The 22,393-nt window shown below is 41.2% G+C and overlaps 1 protein-coding gene across 2 annotated transcripts in view; it reads left to right on the top strand.

Moving 5' to 3' along the window:
* Positions 1 to 332: 332 nt before the first annotated feature.
* The window catches only part of CMTM8 (CKLF like MARVEL transmembrane domain containing 8), a 36,492-nt gene continuing 14,431 nt past the window's right edge, over positions 333 to 22,393 (top strand). Inside the window, exon 1 of one of the 2 annotated variants that reach the window (XM_071735436.1) lies at positions 333 to 728. In XM_071735436.1, the coding sequence (XP_071591537.1) occupies positions 555 to 728 (174 nt within the window). In that variant the 5' untranslated portion in view covers positions 333 to 554. The remainder of the gene's footprint in view (positions 729 to 22,393) is intronic. The other variant, XM_071735437.1, reaches the window with a different exon arrangement.

Raw genomic sequence — 22,393 nt, 5'->3', positions numbered from 1 at the left:
GTAAGATCTCCCTGGAGCCTTCAACAGGCTGAACAACCCCAACTCTCTCAGCCTGTCTTCAGAGGAGAGGTGCTCCAGCCCTCTCTCCCATCATCTTCACAGCCTCTGCACGTCAAAAAGTCCTGGAGGTCAGGAGGTGGTTTCACAGGAGCTCCGCGTGGCCCTTCCCTAGCGCTGGGGATCCCCCTCACCCCCAAATTCCAGGCCGGGGTCCCGCACACCGTCCTTGCCGGGCTCCCTCCCAGAACTCTCCCCGTCAGGCGCCTGCCCTTCTCCCGCCCCGGGGGAACCCGGAGGAGGGCTGGGCAGGCTCCTTAGGCGGGCGGGCACCCCCCCGGGCCCGCCTCTCCGCCTGGGGCAGGGCGCCGAGCACCCTCCCTCCCTCCTTCCCTGCGCTGAGGCGAGGGGCTGCCCGCGGCTCCGGGGCCACACAAAGCGGAGGGCGGTGGCGCCTTTCCCGCCACCCGTCAGGCGGCAGCCGCCTCCCGCCTCCTGCCCCCCGCCCGGCTCCGGGCTGGCCGGGAGGTACCGGGGCAGCCCCGCGGGTGCTGACGATGGAGCCGCCGCCGGTGCCGCCGCCTCAGGAGCTGCCGCCGCGCCCTCGCTCCCACACGGTCACCACCACCAGCAGCTCCTTCACCGCCAACCTGTCGGCCAGCTCCAGCACCCTCGCCTACGACAAGGAGTTCCTGCGGACCTTGCCCGGGCTCCTCATGGTGACCGAGATCGTGAGTGGCGGCGGTGGGAGATGGAGGAGGATCCGGGCCGGGGAGTGCGCGGAGGGTCTTGGGGGGAGAGTCGTGCCGGCGCAGGGGGTTCGGCAAGTTTTCGGGTCAGCGCTGTAGGGAGTTCCCGCTGTGTTTTAAAGGTTGGGCTGTCCCCTCGGTTCATCCGTCACCTGTCGCGGCTTGAGTGGGTCGGAACCGGCAGGTGAAGTGGAGGGAAGGGAGGGCATGGAAACACGGGCGGCTTTACGGGGGGTTGACTCAGCTCTGCTGCCTCGAAACTATCGACAAATGCAAAAGTAACATAGGGTACATGGAGTCTTTTTTTGTTGTTGTTTTTTTATTTTTTTTTTTAGTCGCCCGCAGGGCTTTGTGGTGTCGTCGCCTCTCGTAGTGGGGAAAAAAAACAAGTTTTGGCAGACTGGGAACTGTTGATTTTTTGGTGTCTTTTTTTAAACTGCATTGGATGTATACACCTCGTACCGTATCGCTCACAGATAAAACTGTGTTCTGGGAGTTAATTAGTAAACTTATTCTCATTTTGTAGATCAATTTAAAAAGAAATCCTTATGTTCTTAGTGATTAGATACATCTGGGCAGAGCAAGATGACAACTAACACCTTTTGGGTTTGATAGTGATTTTATGAAGTGTAAGGAAACAGAGTTGGGTTCAGCCGCTTCTCTCAGTAGTAGGCAGTGAGCAACACGGCGCTGGGATCCATCCCTCAGCAGGCCTGTCTGCTCTTGGTGTGTTAAGCAATAGGTACTCAGCATCTCGTGAGTTAAAATCCATTTTAAAATAATGTCTTTCTTTCAAGTCTGCTCCAGTATTAATAGCTATGGAACTTAAAGAGCTGCTTGCCTCAAGTATTTTTTTTTTCAAGTTTTCTATGTCTTTTTGCTTTGATGGTTGCCTGAAGGATTAATTTCATTTTTAAGGCTAGAAGAGGTGGTGTTTCCACCAGAGCTGTTGGCCTTGCTGACTTCAAAGTTAAAATGGGCAAGTGAGGCTTCAGGCTGACATGTGTTGGAGGGCCTGTGGCAGAAACAGAGGATGAGCATCGAGATGCCAGCTGCTGTGCTGGCATGGTTGGGATTACTTTAGTAGGTAGGTGATTGTAGGCTTGTTTCAGTTGTTAAATACAGGGGATGCCGTTGATCTGTGAATAAAATCTTACTTTTTGGAAGAAACTCTCAGTTATTAATTACAACAGAATTATGAACCTTTTGTATGCTTTATCTGAAGAGTCATCCCAATGCAGATTATTAGAGAAGTGCCCAAGGCTTTTCTCAAGCCCTGCTGGAATGTTGTATATTCAGCCTGAAAGTGAATATGCATCAGCTGCACTTAGGTGGAACTAAATGGCCACGGGGCATAGACAAGCTCTTGCTTACTCCTTGTTGGAAGCTGCTTTCTAGTTTGTGTTGACAGGTGATGATTTCTGTAGCCTACCTTTCTAAACAGAGTGATGATGGTTTTTAGGGGGATTTTGTTTCCTACCAGCTGTGCCTGACACCTGCAATAATTATAAAAATATTCTTTAGCCAACATTGGAGATGCTTGAGTGACTATTGACATTTAGACCCAGCTTTTGTTTAAGTTTCATAAGTACTTGAGAACATGTTTACCAGTGCCAGAGAGAACCTCAGTGTACCCTCACTTTGCAGGCTATTATAGAGTTGTTTCTGCACTACAGGCTTCCACGTATGTATTTTTATTGATCAACAATGCCAAGATGTACAGTTCCTGGCCAACTGAAGGGAGCTGACAGAAGTCTGTGATGCAGGTGAACTTATACTGGTTTGTGCTGATGTATTTGAGAGAATGGAGGGCAGTTTTACTACCAAGTTGAAAGCAATAAAGCAGTTTATTTCTGCTTCTTAACCCCACTTATTTTAAAGCAAATAGCATAGCTCTTCTGTGAAATTAAAGGGAAAGAAGAACGTATTAGTGAATACCTTTACGTGGAATTAACTGAAATAAAACCAGTTATTAAAATCAAGTAAGTGACTTCATATGTATGTGTGTATTTATGTTTGGCATCGGGTTTCGGTCAAACCTTTTTCAGCAGTTCTGTATATTGGGTTGTTTTGTTTTGTCTTCTGAGAAAGAATGTGCTTTAGGAGAGCATGACTAGCTTTACACAAGATCTCTATTTCAAAATTGGCCGTTCGTATTCAGCAAAAATGGGAGTTGTGTACCCAACATCAGTCAGTTACTGCATGTTCCCGTCATCCTATGTATATGAAAGTTGTGGCTTGTCTGCACAGATTAGCTCTTTATGATGTTCCTGACCTGCAGTACTGATCCCCCAGCTCACAGAACAATCCTTTTGCAAACCTGTAAATGAGACAAACTCTAATGTGTGTCTGTATGTCAGGAGTCAGAAGACTGGACAGATAATTTTCTGTCTAAGCACCAAGCTCTGAAGTGCAGCAGCTGTGATAAGAGCATACCTTTGCTGCTCCTGCCCCTGCTCTGGAGACATCTGGGAGATGGACAGGGAAGAGGACTCTTTTCAGTAGTATCTGTTTTCACTGCAGCTACTCATCTGCCAAACCCCGTGTTCCTTGGGATACTATTGGAAAGCTAAGCTAGAGGTGTTAAACAGCAGCACTAAATGTTCTGTGAGTTTGCACTCTGGGGCTGCATAAATATTTGGTTATTGCTGCTGTCAGTCAGGGATGTGCATGCAGCAAGAGGAGTGCAGTCTGTGACTCCTGGCTCTGAAACAGGCAAAGGGCAAATCTGTGTTATTCTTCAACCAAAGAGAATGGGAAAGCACAAAGTTAACATGTCAGTGAAATCTTGCAGTCCCTTAACTGAAGGATTGTGGTCAGGTTTTGCTCTTGCCACCCTAGTTTGGGTGCTGTAAAGATGAATTGACTGCTGTGTGGATTTTCTTGGGTTTTCTTTCTTACCAGCCTGCTTCTACACTGAGGCTATGGTTGAGTGGCATAGTAAATTCAGCTTAGTGGCTCTTACTTAATGATTCTCTGCAAAGCACTGGTGTGCTATTAACTCAGTCTGCTGCTTCCAATTTGTTCAAAATGAGTTAGCTTTATAAGGACAGGTCTTATGATGGATCAGCTATTATCTGTCCTTTTCATAGCTGCTTTACAGCCAGTGTAAATGTGGGATGGGGTTCACTGTGCGTGTTCAGCAGTGATGGAGTCATGGACCCACACACCTGGTTCAGCTTAATTTTGTAATGCCATTTGGCCATTTGTACACGTCTAGTATGAATGAACACAGAGCTGCAGCATGAAGTGTAGGCTAAATTACCTGGTGCTGACAGATTTCCATTGCCTTCTACATCTGCCTGCGTGACCAGAGGGTGTGCAAGGTTTCCTGCCCACTTATTTGGAAAGAACCAGGCTCAGTTTATTCCCGCACAAAGAGCAAACTAGAAAATGCCACTGGATTTCTGAGAGAGGCTTTTTGGCAACTGGCATAAAGCACAGCTTTGATGTGTGGAATCTTGTCTGAATTACTTATATACAGAAGTCATGGTGCTTGCTGAATAGGACAGGGGCTTCTGGCTCAGGAGAACTGGATGCCCTGGCCTTAGATGTCCCGTAACTACTCACACTGAATTTATCTGCATCTCTCTAACTTCACTGAATGACTTCTCCATTCATAGAATATGAATACATATCTTTGTAAGACACACTGAGATCTATTGGTGAAAAAATAGTGTATAAGAGGTGTTACATAAAATCTTTAATTCACATGTGGATCGCCTGAGTTGACACTGCAATAAAAAAAAATAACCTATTTGTTACTTAGTCCTACAGTGTAATCCACTATCTTCAAGGAAGATTTGTATTTTCAAAAGAAGCAAGTATAGCAATTTCATGAGATGTCTTTCAAGTGTTTCTTTTCTGTACAATGATTGACAAGAAAGACTATATATTTGTCTTCCTGGGAATTTTATGGACAAGATAAATGGTAGCTAGTGATACCTTCTCAGAGCTTTAAATCGTTTTCTGAAGTCAAGCATTGTGGATCACTTTGCAAAAGTGGAGAGTTTTGTGGTTGCTATGGATGTGGTTATAAAAATATTTACTCTCTAGCAGAAGGACATTGATTCCTTCAGACTGTTGCTTCACACCAGTATGTTGCTAGATACAGTGTCCCACGAAACTTGCCCTGCTAATTTTAAGGCTTGTGTTGACTATTTGTTCTTGACAAAAACACATATTGCATACCTTGGAAGGCTGTTACATTGCTGCTGCAAGCAAAAGCTTGTGATGGTGCAAATTTTAGTAAATTGCAATTACAGTTACATTTCTTCATGCTATTCTATGCAGATTCTTCTTTGAGTGAAATGCTAGAAGTAAGATGCATACTTGAAAAAGAAGCCTGATAAGTGGTTATTCACATTATTTGTACCACATGAAATTATGGTTCAAAATGACATTTCTGGTAATTTTGATCACTATTTAATTATTCTTCAAATGTAAGACCTTTGAAGGCTTAGTTAAGAAAAGAAATTATTGTTGAATTTGTTTATTCTATTAAAGTGGAGGCCCTCAAAATATTAAATAATGTTGAAAGTTCATGTTATTTAAAATATTGAGGTTACCAAACCCAGAACAACTGTACATGTCCAAATATTTGTTAAATAGGCTTTCCCCCTTTCTTTTTTTTCTTTTTTCTCTTTTTTTTTTCCTAAGAGCTATATCACAATCTTCTACAGATATTCCAGTTTTGAATTACGCTATAAATCATATCATATAAATCAAATTACACAATAAAATGTAAAAGTTAAGAAAACCAGAAGTAGTACAGACCATCTACTGTGAAGAAGCTAAAAACTGAACATTTGTTTTTTTAAGCTCTCCTTGCACTTAGCTTTTTCTTTTAGTCTTATGGCCTCTCTGACTGCAGTTCAGAGATTTTTGTGTAAAGATCCCACGCTCTTGCTGCACATCCTGCATATGACTTACAAGACTGAGACAACTTTTGATGGATTGACCAAGTGCTTTGCCTAGAAAAGGTGTCTTAAAACAGTTCTCTTTGAATTACTGAATGAAAAAAATATATCCTGTATTAGACAACCACTTCATCCAGTAGCTTCATCTTCCTGTCCATGAATAAGAAAACTGGCTATACAAAGTCAGGTTTCTGTTCTCCTGTTTGTTTTTTTTTTGGTGCAGTTGTTCCATTGCTAACCCTTAGTGTAGTGGATACATGCATCTATATTATTTCCATCGTCCTCTAGGATTGTATCATTGTTTAAAGTTCTGCTTCCTTAAAGGTCTTTGTTTTCCTGGGCAAGATCAGGGTGTTTCGTTGCAAAGAGAGAGCTTCTTGGAGGACACGAGAAAACAGAAGCCTTGGAAAGTGCTGTCTGGAATGTGCTCCAAGTGCAGATAGAAAGCAGTATTAAGACTGACATGGTGAGAGGGTGAAAATGCCACTCAGACAGAACACAGACATTTTAAAAAGGTAAAAAATGCTAAATATTCTCAAGACCTCAAGGTTAACATGGAATATGTGTGAAATGTCATCTCTTAATGAGAAGAATGCTTTGAAGACATACTTAAACATAAACTTTGTTCTTGGGTGGATAATGGATGTGGTATAGTTCCTTCTCCCTCACCCCTCCCAAACTCTAGGAAACAATTTCTTTCCTTTGTACTTAGAAGAATTCTTATGCAACCCAAATGTAATTTTAAATATTTTTTTTGGCCTTCGGAACCCTGTGTCCTGATGTTGGTGAAACATGCAGCCCGCCCAGTAGTCCTAATGGAACAGTTGCAGCTTCCTATGCTCTTGCTTAGCTTTAGCATGATGCTGTGGCTGGGTGTGGGACTTGTGAAGATGACTGCTGAGGCTCAAACCATTGTGTTATGATGACAAAGTTTAGTGGTATAGTTGGAAAGAGATTGGGGCTGCATCCCTGAAAACTGCCTTTTTGCAGCCATGCCTGCTGGTCCAATAAAATCATTACAGAAGCTATGGAAGTGCCTCCCAGAAGTGCCTCATCTTTGGATAATTGTACTGTTGGAAACTGAATTGCTTGTGAAGTCAGTGATGTTGTCAGATACAACAAATGATGGAGATACTGCATCTTGTCTTAAAATTAATAAAAACTCTGGACTTGTCTGTGTCCCTTTTCTTTGTGATTGTTGGTTTCGTTTTTGTTTTGTTTTCTCTCTTCATGTAATAATCTTTTTTTTTTCCTCTTTCTGCCCTGGGATTCCTGTCTTCTGCTTGGCGTGATTTGTTACACATTATTAAAACCTCATATTAGAAGATCTTAAAGTTGTGTATGCCTAGCTAAAAAAAGTTTTCCATGCCATATATGATGAAGAGGTATATTTGCTGCAGAGAATGCAGGCAGAGAAAGGATGAAGGCAAAACAGTTAATTGACTCTGAGTCACACAGGACTCTTTCAAAATCATAAATGGTCCCCAAGTTCCCAACTACTTATTTGATCCATTAACAAAGTGCTGCTTCTATAGCAAAAGCAGATGTGTTTCACTCCCTGCCCTGGGATGCTTGGAGAGCTCCTGCATCCCTGTGTACGCTGTGGATGTGTCTTCTTTGTCCTGTGCTAGCTGCACAGCAACATCCAGCAGGGTTAGAGCAGTGGTGGCTCAAGGATTTTTCTTAAAAATGGGCTTCTCAGGCCCACAGAGAAATTATCTCAGGGACTCTGAGCCCTTGAAATGAGAAATGTAGCAGGAATTATAATGCGCTGCTCTTGTTTGGTGAGTGCCTTCTTATTCAGTACATTGTTCTTCCCTGTTCTCTCCTGGGAATAATAGTGCCATATAATCAGTTTCAGTCCTGCTTTAAAATAAAAAAATAAATTAAAAAAAAAAATTAAAAAAGTAAAAATATATGTTTGTAATTTTTTAGCTTCATTTTACTTTTGGATGAAATACATTCTGTAACACTGGTTTTCTGCACTTGCTTCTATTTCAGTTCCAGGAAAGCAGTGGAAACTCTGTCCTTGCAGAGGCAACCAAGCCCTATTTTCTAGGGTCAAATAGCAAATAGATTTTAGTGTCCATCAAGACCTTTGGCAAGGTAGTTCTGCTCATGTGGCCTGAGGCAGTTCCCATGGGAGCTGCTGGCACTGATTCATCTCTGAAAGCAGTGGCTCAGGTATGAGACTGGTAAGGAAGGACTGAATAAGGAAAGAACCAGGCCCTTACTTTCAGTGGAGATGAGTCTGACCCAAGGAAGGCTTGGTGTTAAGCTTTTGGTGATGAACTAAAAGAGGCTGGGGCCTTGGTTTCACATTCATTAATACCAAATCCAGGCTTTGCCAGATCACTGTGTTTTTGCCAAGTTAGAGCACAATATTGTGTGTTTACACTCTTTGGTTTTTTGCAAGTTATGGGTGTGCAGATGATGCTGATGCAACTTCAAGTTTGCTGGAGACGAAAATCTTCAAATCAAAACAAAGAATATTTCAACAAATTGGCATCATTAGAGGGATGCTGTTCCAGCAGTTTGCCCTGGGTACCCCCAATGGTTCTAGTCCAATGCGAGATGTGCTAAAATCAGATTTTGTAGAACTGGGATGAACTAAGTAAGTGTGGCAATGATGTGCAAGGTGTTGTCAGTCTTTTGATATATTGTATCTTGTTACAAAGAATAAATACATTGAAAAATGCTAGACAGGACAGGAAAGAGGACATGTTGGGAAAGCAGCTTCTCTGGTCCTACTTGAGTAATTGCTGCTTGTGTTTAGCTGGTGGCCTGATGTGCATAACTTGAAAGGAAAGCTGACAAGAAACCTCGTTTCATACCTGAAAACAAGACTGGTTTGTATCATCAGCTTTAAATGCTAGGTCCAGGCCTCAATTTAAACATATTAAAGGTGATACTGTTTTGCAGACTCCATCTATGTAGCCTGGAAGCTGTACAGCCACCAACAGGGTCCATCCCCTGTCCCCTCCCCTCCCTTTTTTTTCTTTTAGTTTATGTGTGTGTTGTGATTACATGAAAGAGTACCTTTAATATATATTTTTGGCATCCATTATCTTCTTTCAACAGTAATGTTGTTCCCAGCAGGAACCTGTAGCTGCAGGTCATAGCTGAATGTGGCAGCACAGTTTTGAGAGGAGTACCAAAAACCATAGGTGAAATTTAAAAATGGAAACGCATAGAGCAGTGCAGGCAGGAGTTAAGCCTTGGGGAACAGGCAAAAAAGCCAAAGCCTCCAGCAAAAAGAAAACTTCTGCAATGTATCTTTAAAGTGACACTCCAGCTGATAAAATCAGCCTTGTCTCCAACAGGAAACAGCTACTGTAGGGCAGACTCTGACAAGGAGCAGGTGAGGGGAGGATCAGTCCATGCTTGGATGCCAGCTGCTATGGCTGTGGACTGAAAAACATAAACTGTGATACATGATAGAGGGGGAAAGCAATCTCACAACACCCAAAAATGACAGCATCTGCATTGATTTGGTTTCATTTCTAAAGCATGATATACCCTGCAGTAGCATTGTGTGCTGTTTCAAGGAGCTTGTGTATGCATAGGCACATACAAAGCCATTAAAAATATTATTATAGCTGAACACCTTGGACATTAAGAAGTGCCGGAACTGGTGTTCACCCTGGCAGTGTTGGTTTGGTATTGAATTGTGTGCAGATGCTGGAATCCAGCCAAAACCTGTGTGATCATATTATGTTTATCAAGAAATGTCTGTCACTGACATTACACAGAATTTTTCCAGGAGTTCCTGGGACTGCCAGTGCATACAGAAGGCATGTCAGAGATTAAGGAAAGGGATAATTCAAAGAGAAGGGGTGGTCTCCTGGCTAATTGTTTCCTTGGAAAGCCTGATTTTTATCTTCTGCTTGTACCACAGTATTCCTGTGGGATGCCAGATGAAGCAAGCCAGCCTGGCGTTTTGCTGTGCTCGCTTTTGTCCTTGTTTTCTGCATCACCCACCTTGCATCTGAGATGCAAAAGAAATGGTTATTTGGGCTGTAGCTGAAGTCAGTAGAAGCTGTGTTCTGAAAAGGCAGAATGCAGTGCTGTGTGAAGTGCTGCAGGCAAAAGGAGCTCTCCAGTGAAATTTGGCAGGTACTTTTTTACCTTAACTTTAGTGTACGGTCTGTAAAGTTGGGGTAGGTACCATGCTACTTTATCTCGCAGAGATGTGTTTAATAGTTTACCAGTGACCTGTGAGGTAATTCAGATAACAAAGTATTTTTAAAGAGCCCATGTGGATATAAAGCCCAGAGTTGCACTTCAGCAACAAGTCTGCAGGTCATGCAAGTAAGCAAGGAGAAAGCAAAAGAGTGGAAAGTGTTAGTTCTGAAGAAGACTCTGCCTTCCGTCACTGCGTGGCAGGTGCTGGTGTGGAAAAGGAGAAAGTCTGTGGTCATGTAATTACAGGCTCTGCCATAATGTATCCTTAACTAATGATATAATGAAGGTGTGTGAAGAACTTTATTTCCAGCATTGTTGCATACTTAGCAAAAAGTGTTTCAACGTGTGTTTTGATGTCTCTCTCTTGCGTATTCTTCCATCTCTTTGTCTCAAATCTTGTATTTCCAACTTTTTTAGTTGCAGGTTTTTTTATGCCTTCAAGCCTTCCTTACCCAACAGCTCAAGGCAATTTGCTCAAGGCCTTTGCATCATCTTCATCCAAACTGCTCTTCTTCAGGCTTGACACAAGTAAAAACATAGAAGAATCAGAACTTGGCAAAATGGGGTCTTATGAGAAGGAGATGTAAGGCAACTGAAAGAACAGGCCCTGCTCAGTATGAGACATCCATCTTTTGTTGCTTCATAAAGATGCAGGTATATGAAACCATGAAAAATACTGCAGTATTTTAGAAGAATATTCAAATTGTATAGTGACACTTAGAGTGAGACAGTAATGTAGAAGGTTATTGGTGCTTATTGTGACATATTTGGTTCTTGCCTTGTGGCAGGTGTTTTATTTTAAATAACCAAATGCTTTTTTTCTGAGCCATAGAGCGTGCTGGGTGGACTTTTTTTCAGTCAGACCTACCGCTATTGTTTGATGACCTCAATGAAAGCTATTACAAAAAGGCTGAAAAGTTATTCAATATGGGAAAATCAGGATACATGGAAAAGCAGGATCTCTGCTGGGATTTCTGAGTTATATTTCAAAGCCTCACCACGTGCGTAAGCCATGCTCATTGAACTGTGCAGTACAGTTACTACAGTTATTTACTATTGTGGCTTGCTGGTTGACCTCCAAGATAAAAAATATTTCTCCTTTCCTGTGGTATTACATAGCAAGTACAAACTAATATAATATTGATGTTCTAGTTTTCTTCTCCAAATGCACAGGATTCTGGCTATTGTCAGAACTTGGATGCCATATAAAATTCCTACTGAGTAGAAAGGTATTTGTCATTGGAAAACTGCTGTCTTTTGTTTGGTAACCCCCCAGTCCTTATTTTATTGTTTTGAGTATATTCTTGCAGTAACGAGACTTAAATTTAAAAGGCAGTGTGCAAGAGGAAAGTAATGACCTATTTCAAGAGGTGTGCTTTTTGTTTGCATTATGACCTCCATCTGAAGATATATAAAACCAATTATGAATATATTACACAGATCTATAAAACTGTAAGTGAATTATGAAACTTGCCAAGAGTGGAATAATGCTATACAATTCTTTATGTTACTAATTACAACTTCATTATTCCATTCAGTATATTCAAAGATTTTTTCCCTTTTGTATTCTCAGCAAAAAAGGGTAAGAATCTTAGCCAGGAGAATAAGGTTTTTAAATACTTTGTTCAAACTCAGGATTTCTTTCTAGACTTTGGCAATCATGACACATGACCAGAGAGTCCTCCAAAGAACTTGACATCCTCCTGATGTAATAACAGAGGACTATATAAGAAATGTTTGCCTGAAGTAAGCAAGTCAAGATAATGTGTCTAAGGTGAGATGGGGTCTCTTAGAAAGTGTTTTACCGACTCAAGTTAAAATTAAACAGAGTGCATAGCAATAAGTAGAATGGAATTCTCTAAGCTTGGTTACATCTAATTTACACTTTCTTATTGAGCTGAACAGTGGAATGCTAGACTGGAAAAAATTCAAACCAACCTACATCTGAAGTAATTTTCATGTTAAAAACAGAGCTGTATTTCAAAATGCTGCTTCAATTTAGGCTAAAAAACGTGGTAAAGAAGTGCATTTTAAAAGAACACATAATTTTGACTTGTGGTGCTTGCTCTTTCTGTTAAATTACTTAGACAATGTACACAAACAAGAAAATGCCCCTGAGAAGGGGTGCAAATAGAGTCCAAATGAGCCAGTGGGAATGAAACCAGGCTAAGATCTAATATTATGAGTCAGTTTCTGATGCTATTAAAACCTGCAAATTCCCCACTGACTTCAGTCATCCCAACATCCCGGCACATGAAATAAAAAGAACATGAAAGCCTACCTACTGCAAAGGCTGTATACTCTAATCAGCCCTTACAGTGTTTGTCGGGCTCCTAAAGATCAGCAGCTCCTTTCCGATGGTAATTTCCTATCTACTTGTTAGCATTTGGTAAAGGGGTGGCTCTGTTCCTTCCTCTCACTGCTGAAGAGAAGTGTATGTCCAGAAGCTTTCCCCATTTGTTTCATTTGCCAGCTCTGTGCTTTAGACTAACAGGAGATCACCTCTTTTAGGACCTTTCCTTTCTGATACCCCTGTTGGAACACTTGCTGTCAAATTATACTGAGATTAGAAAGATCCTGATTAACACTTCTTACCTTTTTGTTTGGGTTTTTTTTTGTTGTTGTTTTTTATTTGTTTGTTTGTTTTTGTGTTGACCTACTGTGCTAAAATTGACCTTAGGAAAATTGAAGTCACAGTTAACCTGCTTACTACCAAGGTTCCCCCCCAATGTGCTACCATTTTGTTTACCTATTTCATACATGCAGTTTCTTTGCCTTGAGCAGCTTAGCTGACAGATGATAGAAGAGGAGGCTATTCAGATCCATTCCTCAGACATGTTCTTTTATAACCCAAATGGGTAATTTACATTAAAATGACCCTGTGGTCACCTACCCCACAGTACAAGTAGGTACCTTATTTCCTGAGGAAGCATTAGTCATTCTGTTACATCCACTTCCCTGTAATCTTATGATACTCTTAGATGTCAAAACAGCTCAACATCACAAATGTCAATCTAAACATGTTTCTTCAGTCCAACAAATGAGTGTCTCCCATGGCTTTCCTGCCTTATCACTGGATTAGTAAATGACATATGCCTACTCACGTGTCAAAGGCAAATCGCTATGCATGCTGTGTTCCTCCTTTTTTTTCCCTTGGTGTGAACTAGCAAAGCTTCCAGCTAGCAATGCCTTTCAGCAGCCTAATTTCTTTCTGCTTTTTTGGTTTTACTTGCCCAAGACCTGTCTGGGCAATAATGTCTGCAGTAGGAAGTGACACTACATGCCTCTGTGTTTGTCCATGGTTCGTGATAGCAAGCAGAGATTTTGGTGTGAGTGGATCTGAGCATTTTCACATGGGAAGAGTTGGTACATAGAGAAAGGGGTACCTGCAAAATACTACTTTTGTAGTAAGATTTTTTGAGTTCTCTGAAGAATTTTCCTTCTTTGATTTGAAACTAGTAATACCATGCTTTGAAGGGAAATTGTACTAAATATCTGCACACAGACTTTTTAAACTAAAAGCCACCTTCGGCACAGCCTTCCCTTCCCCCCCCTCAGTGGGAAAACAGGAACTTCTGAGCAGGAGGTAAATAGCTGAAATACAGAACAAAGAGAGTTTGAACAAAGACTGGTAACACCTCTTTATTGTATCTGCTCTATTGTCATTCTAGGGAAGAAAATACTGGGCAGAAGAAAGCTGTGATCCAAATCTGAGGAAAGAGAAAGGGAAAAGGTGTGGAAGTTAGCTAAGTAAATATAATTTAATAGGTTGTATATATTGGAGATGGTGTAATATAAACAGAACTACAGGAAAAGGCTTGGGTTTTTAGAAGAACCGCTTGGGTTGCAAGGGAGCCTCCTCGCAGGGCAGAGCATGCCCTATGCCCTCAGCCTGCAACCCTCAGCTCCTTGGCTTCTGTTACCTTACCTACAACTCTGCTCCTTATAATCTTGCTGTGTATGCTGCGTCAGTCTGTGCTGTGATAAATTGCAGGTCAGATGCAGGTAGCCTTCCACAAAGTCTGCTGCTGCGTTTTTGGGTATTGTTACTGCCAGCTGCCTGCCAGGTCAGGTCAGGTCGTGGCTGCCTCCACTGAACCAGCAGCTGATCCAGTCACGGTTCCTGTCACCCCAAACCACGGCCTGAGTGCTGCAGAAGTGCTTGACTGGTAAGCACTTGCAGGCTTGGTACTGCAGGCTGCCAAGGTGACTGCCCTCCAGATATCTGCCTTGCTCATCTGCCAGTGGCTGATTGATGCTGTGGTAGCCTTCTCTTCTCACAATTTGCTCTGTGCCTGTGCATGAGAACATGCTCTGAGACAGAGCTGGTGTCCTGATCTGCTGACTCAGCTTCTGTGATGGGTGGGAGGGAGAGCGAGCAGTGCTTGTATTTTAGACCAATATTTTATCTCCTGTTGAAGAGATTTGCCTGAATTTTAGGAGCAAATTCTAGCCTGTGCTAGGGCTGTTGGCACACTTGGCTAGATATATTTTTGGACTGTACCAGTGTTCAGGCTAGCAGCATGCTTGTCTCCCAGAAGAAAGTCCGGTGCCTCCACAGAAGCTTGAAGGAGGGTGTATGGGGGTTACCTTTCCATTGTGAGGTGCAATTGCTCTAAACACTTCCCTTCCAGGGATCCACTGATCCATAGTAATCCCTGTAGTTTGACACTACAGGGATTGTAGTGTCATTGGTGAACTGTATTGGAAAGTCAGATTTGGAGAAAGAGAATCGAGTATGCTTGAAAACCCCAAATCTAATAACTGGATTGTGGGGACAGCGAAGTGCATGCAGCAAGAGCAACAGCTATGAAGGACTTGTTCCTGCTTGCTTCTTGCCTTTCCCGTGTTTATGTATTTCTGTCAGCCCAAACCAGGGCAATTTCTGAAGGTAAATGCAGAAAGTCTGGTAGCTCTTAGAAGCACACAGCTGAAAAGGTCTCTGCCTCTGTGACCACAGTTCTGCATCTGGTGCTAACCCAAAGCAATGATTTGTTTACGTGGGATCATCTGGGCAGTCAGCAGAGTGTGGTAAATCAGGAGCAGCTTTGTATGCAGTCACCCTTGCAAGGCAGCAAACTCTGGCAGAAAAACAGAGCAGGTATCTGAGGGACTTGAAATGATTTCTGTTTGCTTATTTAAGTCTGCGTAAGCAAACGTTTCAGGCCTTGAAAAACGTCTTCTTGATTTGAGATATTTTTTTCCTAGCACGAGAAAACTGGTATTTGTAGCCAGTTGTTCTGTTCTTTGTTTGCACAAGGTCCATTGAAGCAGTTGGAGAACATTATACCCTGCCTGACACACAGGAGTATATACTTAATTTATGACATTAGTAGTTTGAATTTCGAGTGTCAGGTATCCCATGGAGCTTTTTACTTTGTTCTTTATGCTGCATGTACCACTTGAGCATTTATTATGGAGAGCAGACAGGCTGTTGGAAGTCCTTCAGGCTTGTGGGCCTTTTTCCTTCAGGATTTTGAAAGAAAGTTACGGAGCATGTAAACAAAGATTTACCTAAAGGCATGACTGATCCACATTGTCTGTTTACACATTTATTTTCCTCTTTTAGCGTTAATGGGGAATGCAAAATGTATTTGCATGTAATCATTAATTTTAAGGTTGCTTTTGCACCTTAAGTTTCTCTGGAGATGTGGGACAGTGGTAATGAGTCTTAAATAGGTCTCTCTTAAAAACTTATTTCTGGATTTTTGCTGTTCCTGATTAGTTCAAAGTAAACTTTTTCTACTACTACCGTGAGGAGAAAAAAGAAAGAAAAAAGGAGAAAACCCCCCAAGAACTTAACTTGTTGTCAGAAACAATTTTAGTATTTGTGATTATCTCTTATTGATTTGTATCGTGTGAACAATTTAAAATATGGTTCTTAGTACAAAATTACCTTTGTATCAGTGACAGATAAAGATTTCGGAAAAGGACATGGTGGAACAGACAAATTCTGATGAGAAGTGGGGCTGAGGTTTATTAACAATGAGAGCACTAAGCATTATGGCAGCTTATTTAGAGGCAAGATGAATCTATTCATTGCAAAGTCTATGCCAATATGTCATCTCTTTCCACAAAGCATGTTGTAGGTTGAAATCCTTATACCACTGCCCACATGGCCAAAACTCCTTTCTGTCTGTGAAATCTGTGAACACAAGTGCCTCCACAAAAACATATGCAGGTGTTAAATATTTATAGGCATGATGTTCTATGTTGTTCATGTAAAATGTATTCAGAAAAGAAAGCAAATTTGCCAAAGATATTTTTTTTTTTTAAATGAGGCACTTTTATAACATGTAGATCAGTCTTTTTTTAAATCCTTAATCTTTACCTAAAAACTTAGTTAGTAGCTCTTGGGCTTGGACCTTAATATGTAAGAATCAACATAGAAATAGTCAAGAGGTACAATAAACCTCTCAATAGGCAAACAACAACAGATCTTGGTGCAGACTTATTTTCTCATGTCTTCTGTTTGTCAGGTGAAGGGAACTTAAAACTTTTGGTGACTAGAGGATCCTGTCTTGTGGTGAACAGAAATTCTGTATTCTGAACACCAGTAAGTTCTGTGATGTTGAGCTGGAAATAGAAAGATACCATAATTATAAAAATGAATTTTTTTTTTTTTTTCTGAATGAGCAGTTAATGTTTTCCTAATGTTTCAATGGAGGTAGAATGCAGCAACAGCCTTTTTTAGTAGCTACTGTCTTTGATTTTTCCATTGCACCATTACTGGCTTTTATGACTGTGTATCTTAACAACAGGGCAAAATAGAAGTTACTCCCAAAGAACCAAGAAGCTTCCTATTTTAATGTAACAGCTAAGATTTGTGAAACAATGCTGTGTGTCCGCTAATTATAGGCATCTCTATTTACATGGCCCAACAGGAAGATAGAGACATAAAAATAGCAACAAAGAGCCAGTGACATTATTAATAAAGCAGCTGTATACAGTATTGTTCTCTTTAAGAACGTAGACACCAGTTAAACAAAGTGGACTGCATAAATAATCAGTCATAATTCATAAGAAACCTTTGTTAGGAACAATCTTTTAGAAATAGTTCACCTTATTAATTTACAAATGGTGGCAGAATCACTTTCTTTGAGGTTGTGTGTATTTTACGTGTATATGGAAATGTTAAAATGTTAGAAGTAGCTTACAGTGTTAAAATATTAAATGTAACTTGAACAGATCATTTGCCATTTATTGAGAAGCTGGTAGTTTTCCACCTTCAGAAATTATGTCCATTCAGGGAAGATTGGAGAAAGGAAACTGAAGTGCTGTAAAACTTCTTAAAAAAAAAAGTTTAAGTAGATTGAAGAGGCAAGATGAAGGTGGAAGAAGACATAGGTAACTCAAATTTGTTTTCACTTGTATGAAATTGTTAGAACAGAAGAGCAACCCCTTACTACCATCATATTCCATTAAGAAACAACAGTAGTTATAGCAATAAAAATAATAATAAATGCCAGACTGGGGAACACACATTCAGTCAGAAACATATGACCCTTTATCTTTTGAGCTCAGAATCCATTTTTGAGCTTTCCCACTTTAAATAATAAAAGAAAAAGTAAAAACAGATTGCTGGAGATTACCGAGTTAGAGATGACTGAAGCAAATAGTCTTTTTTCGTAACTTTTCTGTGCAAGAGGAATAATTTCCTCACAATGCATTTCCATAAGTATCAAAGACAGACAAGTATTCAGTGGCTATAACAAAGGTTAAACAGGGAGCACATTAAAGAGTTTGCATGTGTGCTTTATGAAGGAGAATTCTTACTCAAAGCACAAGTTAGCACTTGTATAGCACCCTGGTCTTTACCTCCAGAAATGTCTTGACTGCTTGACTTGAAAGCCTTCTTAGAAAAACTCCCGTATATTTGTGAACGAGTGACTACATCTGCTCAAACAACAGGTAGGATAAAGCTTGTCATCTGCCCCTCCCAACAAACACTTCCCAAACCCCCTGAACCAGAAGAGTCCAGACCCAGTCCTGAAGTTAAACTGCAGCTGCACTCCTGAAACCCGATCCAGCTTGAGAAGGGATGCATGACAGTCATCATGCCTAGAAATTCTTCTTAAGTGTGAGGAGAGGAAATGTCTTCCTTTGTCCAAATGTCAGCTTCAGACCTTAAAATAAGAATTCAAAAAGCCTGTCAGTATGTTTTCCTGTCTTTTTTCCTTTTACTGAATTTAAATTGCAAGCCCTTTTAAGTTCTTCCACCAAGCAGCTGATGTTCCCTTCCAATATGAGGTCTCAAATCTGCATGTAATTTTGTAGCATGAAGATCTTTTAACATTGAAATCAATGAAATATGGCATCGCAGGAATTTGGTAATAGGACTCAATAAATTATTGCTATGACTCACGTGGGTTATGGGATGTATTCTTGCTTCTGTAGTCCATGTAGAGGGACAGGACTGTTTAAAGGACTGATTTGTGAATGTTACTTATCAAAGAAATCAGCTACAGCATTTACTCAGAACTCTTAAAATAGGTTAGTGTTTGAATGTTAAATGAAAAACTGTGTAACCTTGTAGTTTCACCTATCTTGATGATTTATAATGAATGTTTTAAGAAGAAAAAGTCATCACACCAGAGAATTTATGTGCTGTTTTTAAAACTGAAGGTGTTTGTACCAAATCTTCAAGTTTTTTGTTTGTTTTTTTGTTTGTGTTGGGTTTTGGGTTTGATTTTGTTTTGTGTTTGGTTTTGTTTTGTGTTTTTTTGGTTTTTGGTTTGTTTTTTTTAAAAGACCTGTATCTAGAGCCTGCATAAAAGCTACCACTAGGAAACAAACATCTAGTGCCACCACACGGTGGTGTGTCTCTGCTTTTTAATTGCCTGCTTCAAGTGGTGTCAAGTGAAAAATCCCTGAGAAAGTAACAGGAAAAGCAGATTATTTTGTGTTTTTTGGTCTAATATACTATCAGCTTTATATTTTCCTTTCTCTGCTGCTGAAGAGCAAAGCATAGCAGATATTCCTGTGATCCTCAACTTTCTGATACTGTGGTATTTCCCATAGCAGTACCACCTCTCCCATGACTGTCAGGAAACTGTGGAGACAGTGAATTTGAAATCGACAGCATTGCTGCTCAATAGTAAGTTGTTTCTTCCTGGGTACTGTGAGGTGGTGGGAATAACTCCTGCCGCAGGCAAACCTTGCTGTACTGAAAGGAAAAGGGAGCAGTAGTGTTTCTTTTATTCACATCCCTCAAGATTGCTAGATAAGAAGCTAGGCAGTCTCCTTGTGTTAAGGTCATGTTTGGAGAATAAGAGCTTTGGAGGTCATTGCTTTCCAACTGTTTCACTGGGTGCCCTTCCTGAGAGGTGAGTAAGTGCTTTTTAGGACAGGCTGTTTATCTTCTGTGGTGTTTTGCACCACCACCCCTCATTATTTTTACATTAAACTGTGTCCCTGATGGAGCCACCGATAGCAGTAACCAGTGCGTTCCTGGTCAGCTGCAGCAGCTCTGAGGCTGGTTGTGAGTCTTTCTCCTGACTGATCTGGGATGATGAAGGTGCTTTAGTGAGGTAATAGAACATCGTGAACAAAGATAAGGCTGTATCTTCTGCTGTGGCTCTGTAGATAAAATGATGGGTAGCACTTTGTTGGCAAGTCAGTATGTGTGTGGTGCACAGTAACCTCTATAAATGTCTCAGTGTGTGCAGATCCCCAGGCGAAACACAAGCTTTACGTTAGGATTTACAGGCATCGGTCAACAGTAGTGTGCTCTTTAATGCAGCCCTGAAAAACCTGAAAGCATTTAATGTGGAAAGCGCCCTGGGACAAGGACTGATCTTTATGCTTTGTACACATTTTAATGGCCTGTTAATGATCAACCACTGCTCTGCTGAAAAGATAGATTTTTATGATGATACAATTCAAGCCAGTTTCTTCAGCCTTGCTTGAGATTATTCCTCGTAATTCTGCTTTAGAAACAAATGGTATACTGATGTGCCATGCATGTAGTCACCCCATTCTATTAACACTTCTGCATCTCCCACTGCTTGCTTGCCAGGATGTTCTGCAGGAAGGAAGGCAAATTGTAACCAGAAGTTAGTATTGGTGGTTGTAAAGTGTCTGGTCAGTGGTCTGTTTAATCCATTATGCAGTCTCTGATAATGACTAATACTGATAATTTAGGGAGGACTGTAAGAAGAAGCACATAATGGCAAGGTCCTTCTCTGGTGTAGTTTTCTAGCTTCTAGCAAATTGCAGACTTAGGAATTTCCAGAGCTGAAGGTTGTGTCTTGACTATTGTGTATGTAGGCAATATATAAAGACAGGGCTGACCTGTCTTCCATGATTGTGTATGATATTTCTGATGGCAGTGAATTCTGTGATTTAATTATGTATTGTTTTTTCTTCTTAATGTGTTGTTTTGGGTTTTTTTCAACTAACACCTCTCTTTTTCAACTTTTTGCGTCCTAATTTAGCTGGATGCTTCTTGTTTTGAGAGTCCTAATCCAGTCCTTGTTCCATTCTTTATGCCACCCACCATTCTACAGACTTCTGTCATGTCCTCCTTTAGTCTTCAATAGAAAATTGGACTCACTGTTTTTCCAACTTTAACTTTCTTTTTGTACAGGATCCATTCATAATCCCTTTTTACAAATGGGAGAAATGAATGAACAGATGTGTGGGTGCATCATTGATTCATAAAGCATCGTGGTATGTCCTTTATTAATTTTCTAACAACTTATAATCTCCCATTGTGACTTTTTTTGATCACCTGGAACAACATATACAATTCAAGAACAGTCTTATTTCTTACTTACCTCCTGAGTATCCACTACCCTAAGTTATTTTTTAAGACAAAAACTTCCTGAGAAAGTAAGAAATATACTCTTTTGTTATGATTTCACGATTTTGATGGGAGATGGGATGGTCTGTGTTCTCCTGAAAACGTTATCTTGCTTTTTTTAATGTCAGCTGTCCATTTGCTCCGTGTTACTTGCCTTAGGCCTTCTCTCACACATTCCATGCGTATTTCTCAGGTGAAGCAATGTTTGAGCACTGTAATACACTGCTGGGATGGACAGTAGTTTCCTTGCTCCCTGCCATCCTTGGGGTTATTTTTCTCAGCTGTCAGCTGCAGCGAGCTGGAGCAGCGCATCGTGGCAGAGTCGTCACGCGTGAGTTGCAGAGCGGTCAGTGCAGTACATGGTGGAGGCCAGGAGAAAGAGTACCTTTGTGATTTATACATTTTAGTGGGCGGTAGATTCATTAAGGTAGCATGAAACTGGGGTGTGCAACAGCATTTTGCTCAGGTAACTCTTGGTCTTTATGCCTGGGCAGCACTGCAGCTCTCGTGCTGATCAGAAATCAAGTTTCCCGCTTGCGTGCCAGCAGCCGACAGCCTCCCTCTCTCTGCTCTTCCACTGAGACTTGATGGCTTCTTGGGCACCCCTGCAAGCTGGCTTTGTAAATCTTTCTGTTAAGTGCAAGCCAATACCCTTATTCAAGCATGCTATGGCTGGTTCAGTACATCCTCATTGCATGGCTGATCCCAGATAATGAGGGGCACGAACTGAACATCAGAACTTGGCCCTTCTTTGCTGGCTCAGGTGTGGGGAGGCCTGATCCTCCCCCCCCCCCTTTTTTTTTTTTTTCAATTTTGGAAGGAAATGTGCTCTTGGATTCTTTCCTGAGGAACTAGGATAGGTGTGGGAGGACTTTCCTGCTCCGTGGAGCTGTAGGAAAGGCACTGGAGGTCTATCAGCTGCTGAGGGGCTTGTTCTGAATTCTGACTCTGGAAAAGGCATGCTCCCTGTTGAATGAAATGTCTGCCAGTGGGCCTTGACCCATTTCCAGCTTGGGTCAGGAGGCTTTTCTGTGTGGCTTGTAATAGTATTTGGACTAAACTCTTGAGTACAGGAGTTCAGTCTTAGTAAGGACATGCTTCTGAAGCATATTTTGGCACCTGCTGCTTCCAGTAGTTTTCTCTCTTAAGAAATCTATCCCAAAGAGTGAAAAAGTGCAGGGAGTTTTCTGAAGGGATGGTTAGTGTTGTCATTATTTCAAGCCCTCCCATTTGGTCTGTAGTGAGAGGTGTTTCGTGGCACCACCACAGAGCCAAAAGAATGACAGAAACTTTGAAGATGTGGGAAGATTTAATGCTGAAACAGGTTGCTTGAAAAAAATCTAAAAGGTACTTGGGCAGTTTTCAGAAATGTTGTGAAAGTAGAAGAGACTATTTTTTTGCACAGTTTTATTACGAATCAAAATGTTTTCAAAGGTAGGAGAGGCTTGAGATCTGCTTCTGCTACTCAGTTTGACACAATAGTTGCACTGATATGATGTATGATAAAATAATTCACTGATATGTCCATTATGACCACTGTCATGTTTCTGTGAGCCCTCTAGATTTCTGAATTTTGTTAGGAAGGCAAAGCCCTGAAAAGTCTCAGCAAAGGCATTAGTCTTTTATTTGGTGTACAACCTGCAAAACCATGCAGAAATCAAAGTGTCTAGCTTTTTTTGCTATTTAGTAGAGCCCATGTTCTCATCTGTGGGGCTGTCTTGCCAGAAGGCAGCCTGGGT

The sequence above is a fragment of the Heliangelus exortis genome, chromosome 2 (genome assembly GCF_036169615.1).
Source record: "Heliangelus exortis chromosome 2, bHelExo1.hap1, whole genome shotgun sequence".
NCBI lineage: Eukaryota > Metazoa > Chordata > Aves > Apodiformes > Trochilidae > Heliangelus > Heliangelus exortis.
Note: the sequence above shows the minus strand (reverse complement) of the source record. Positions and strands in the feature narration are given on the sequence as shown.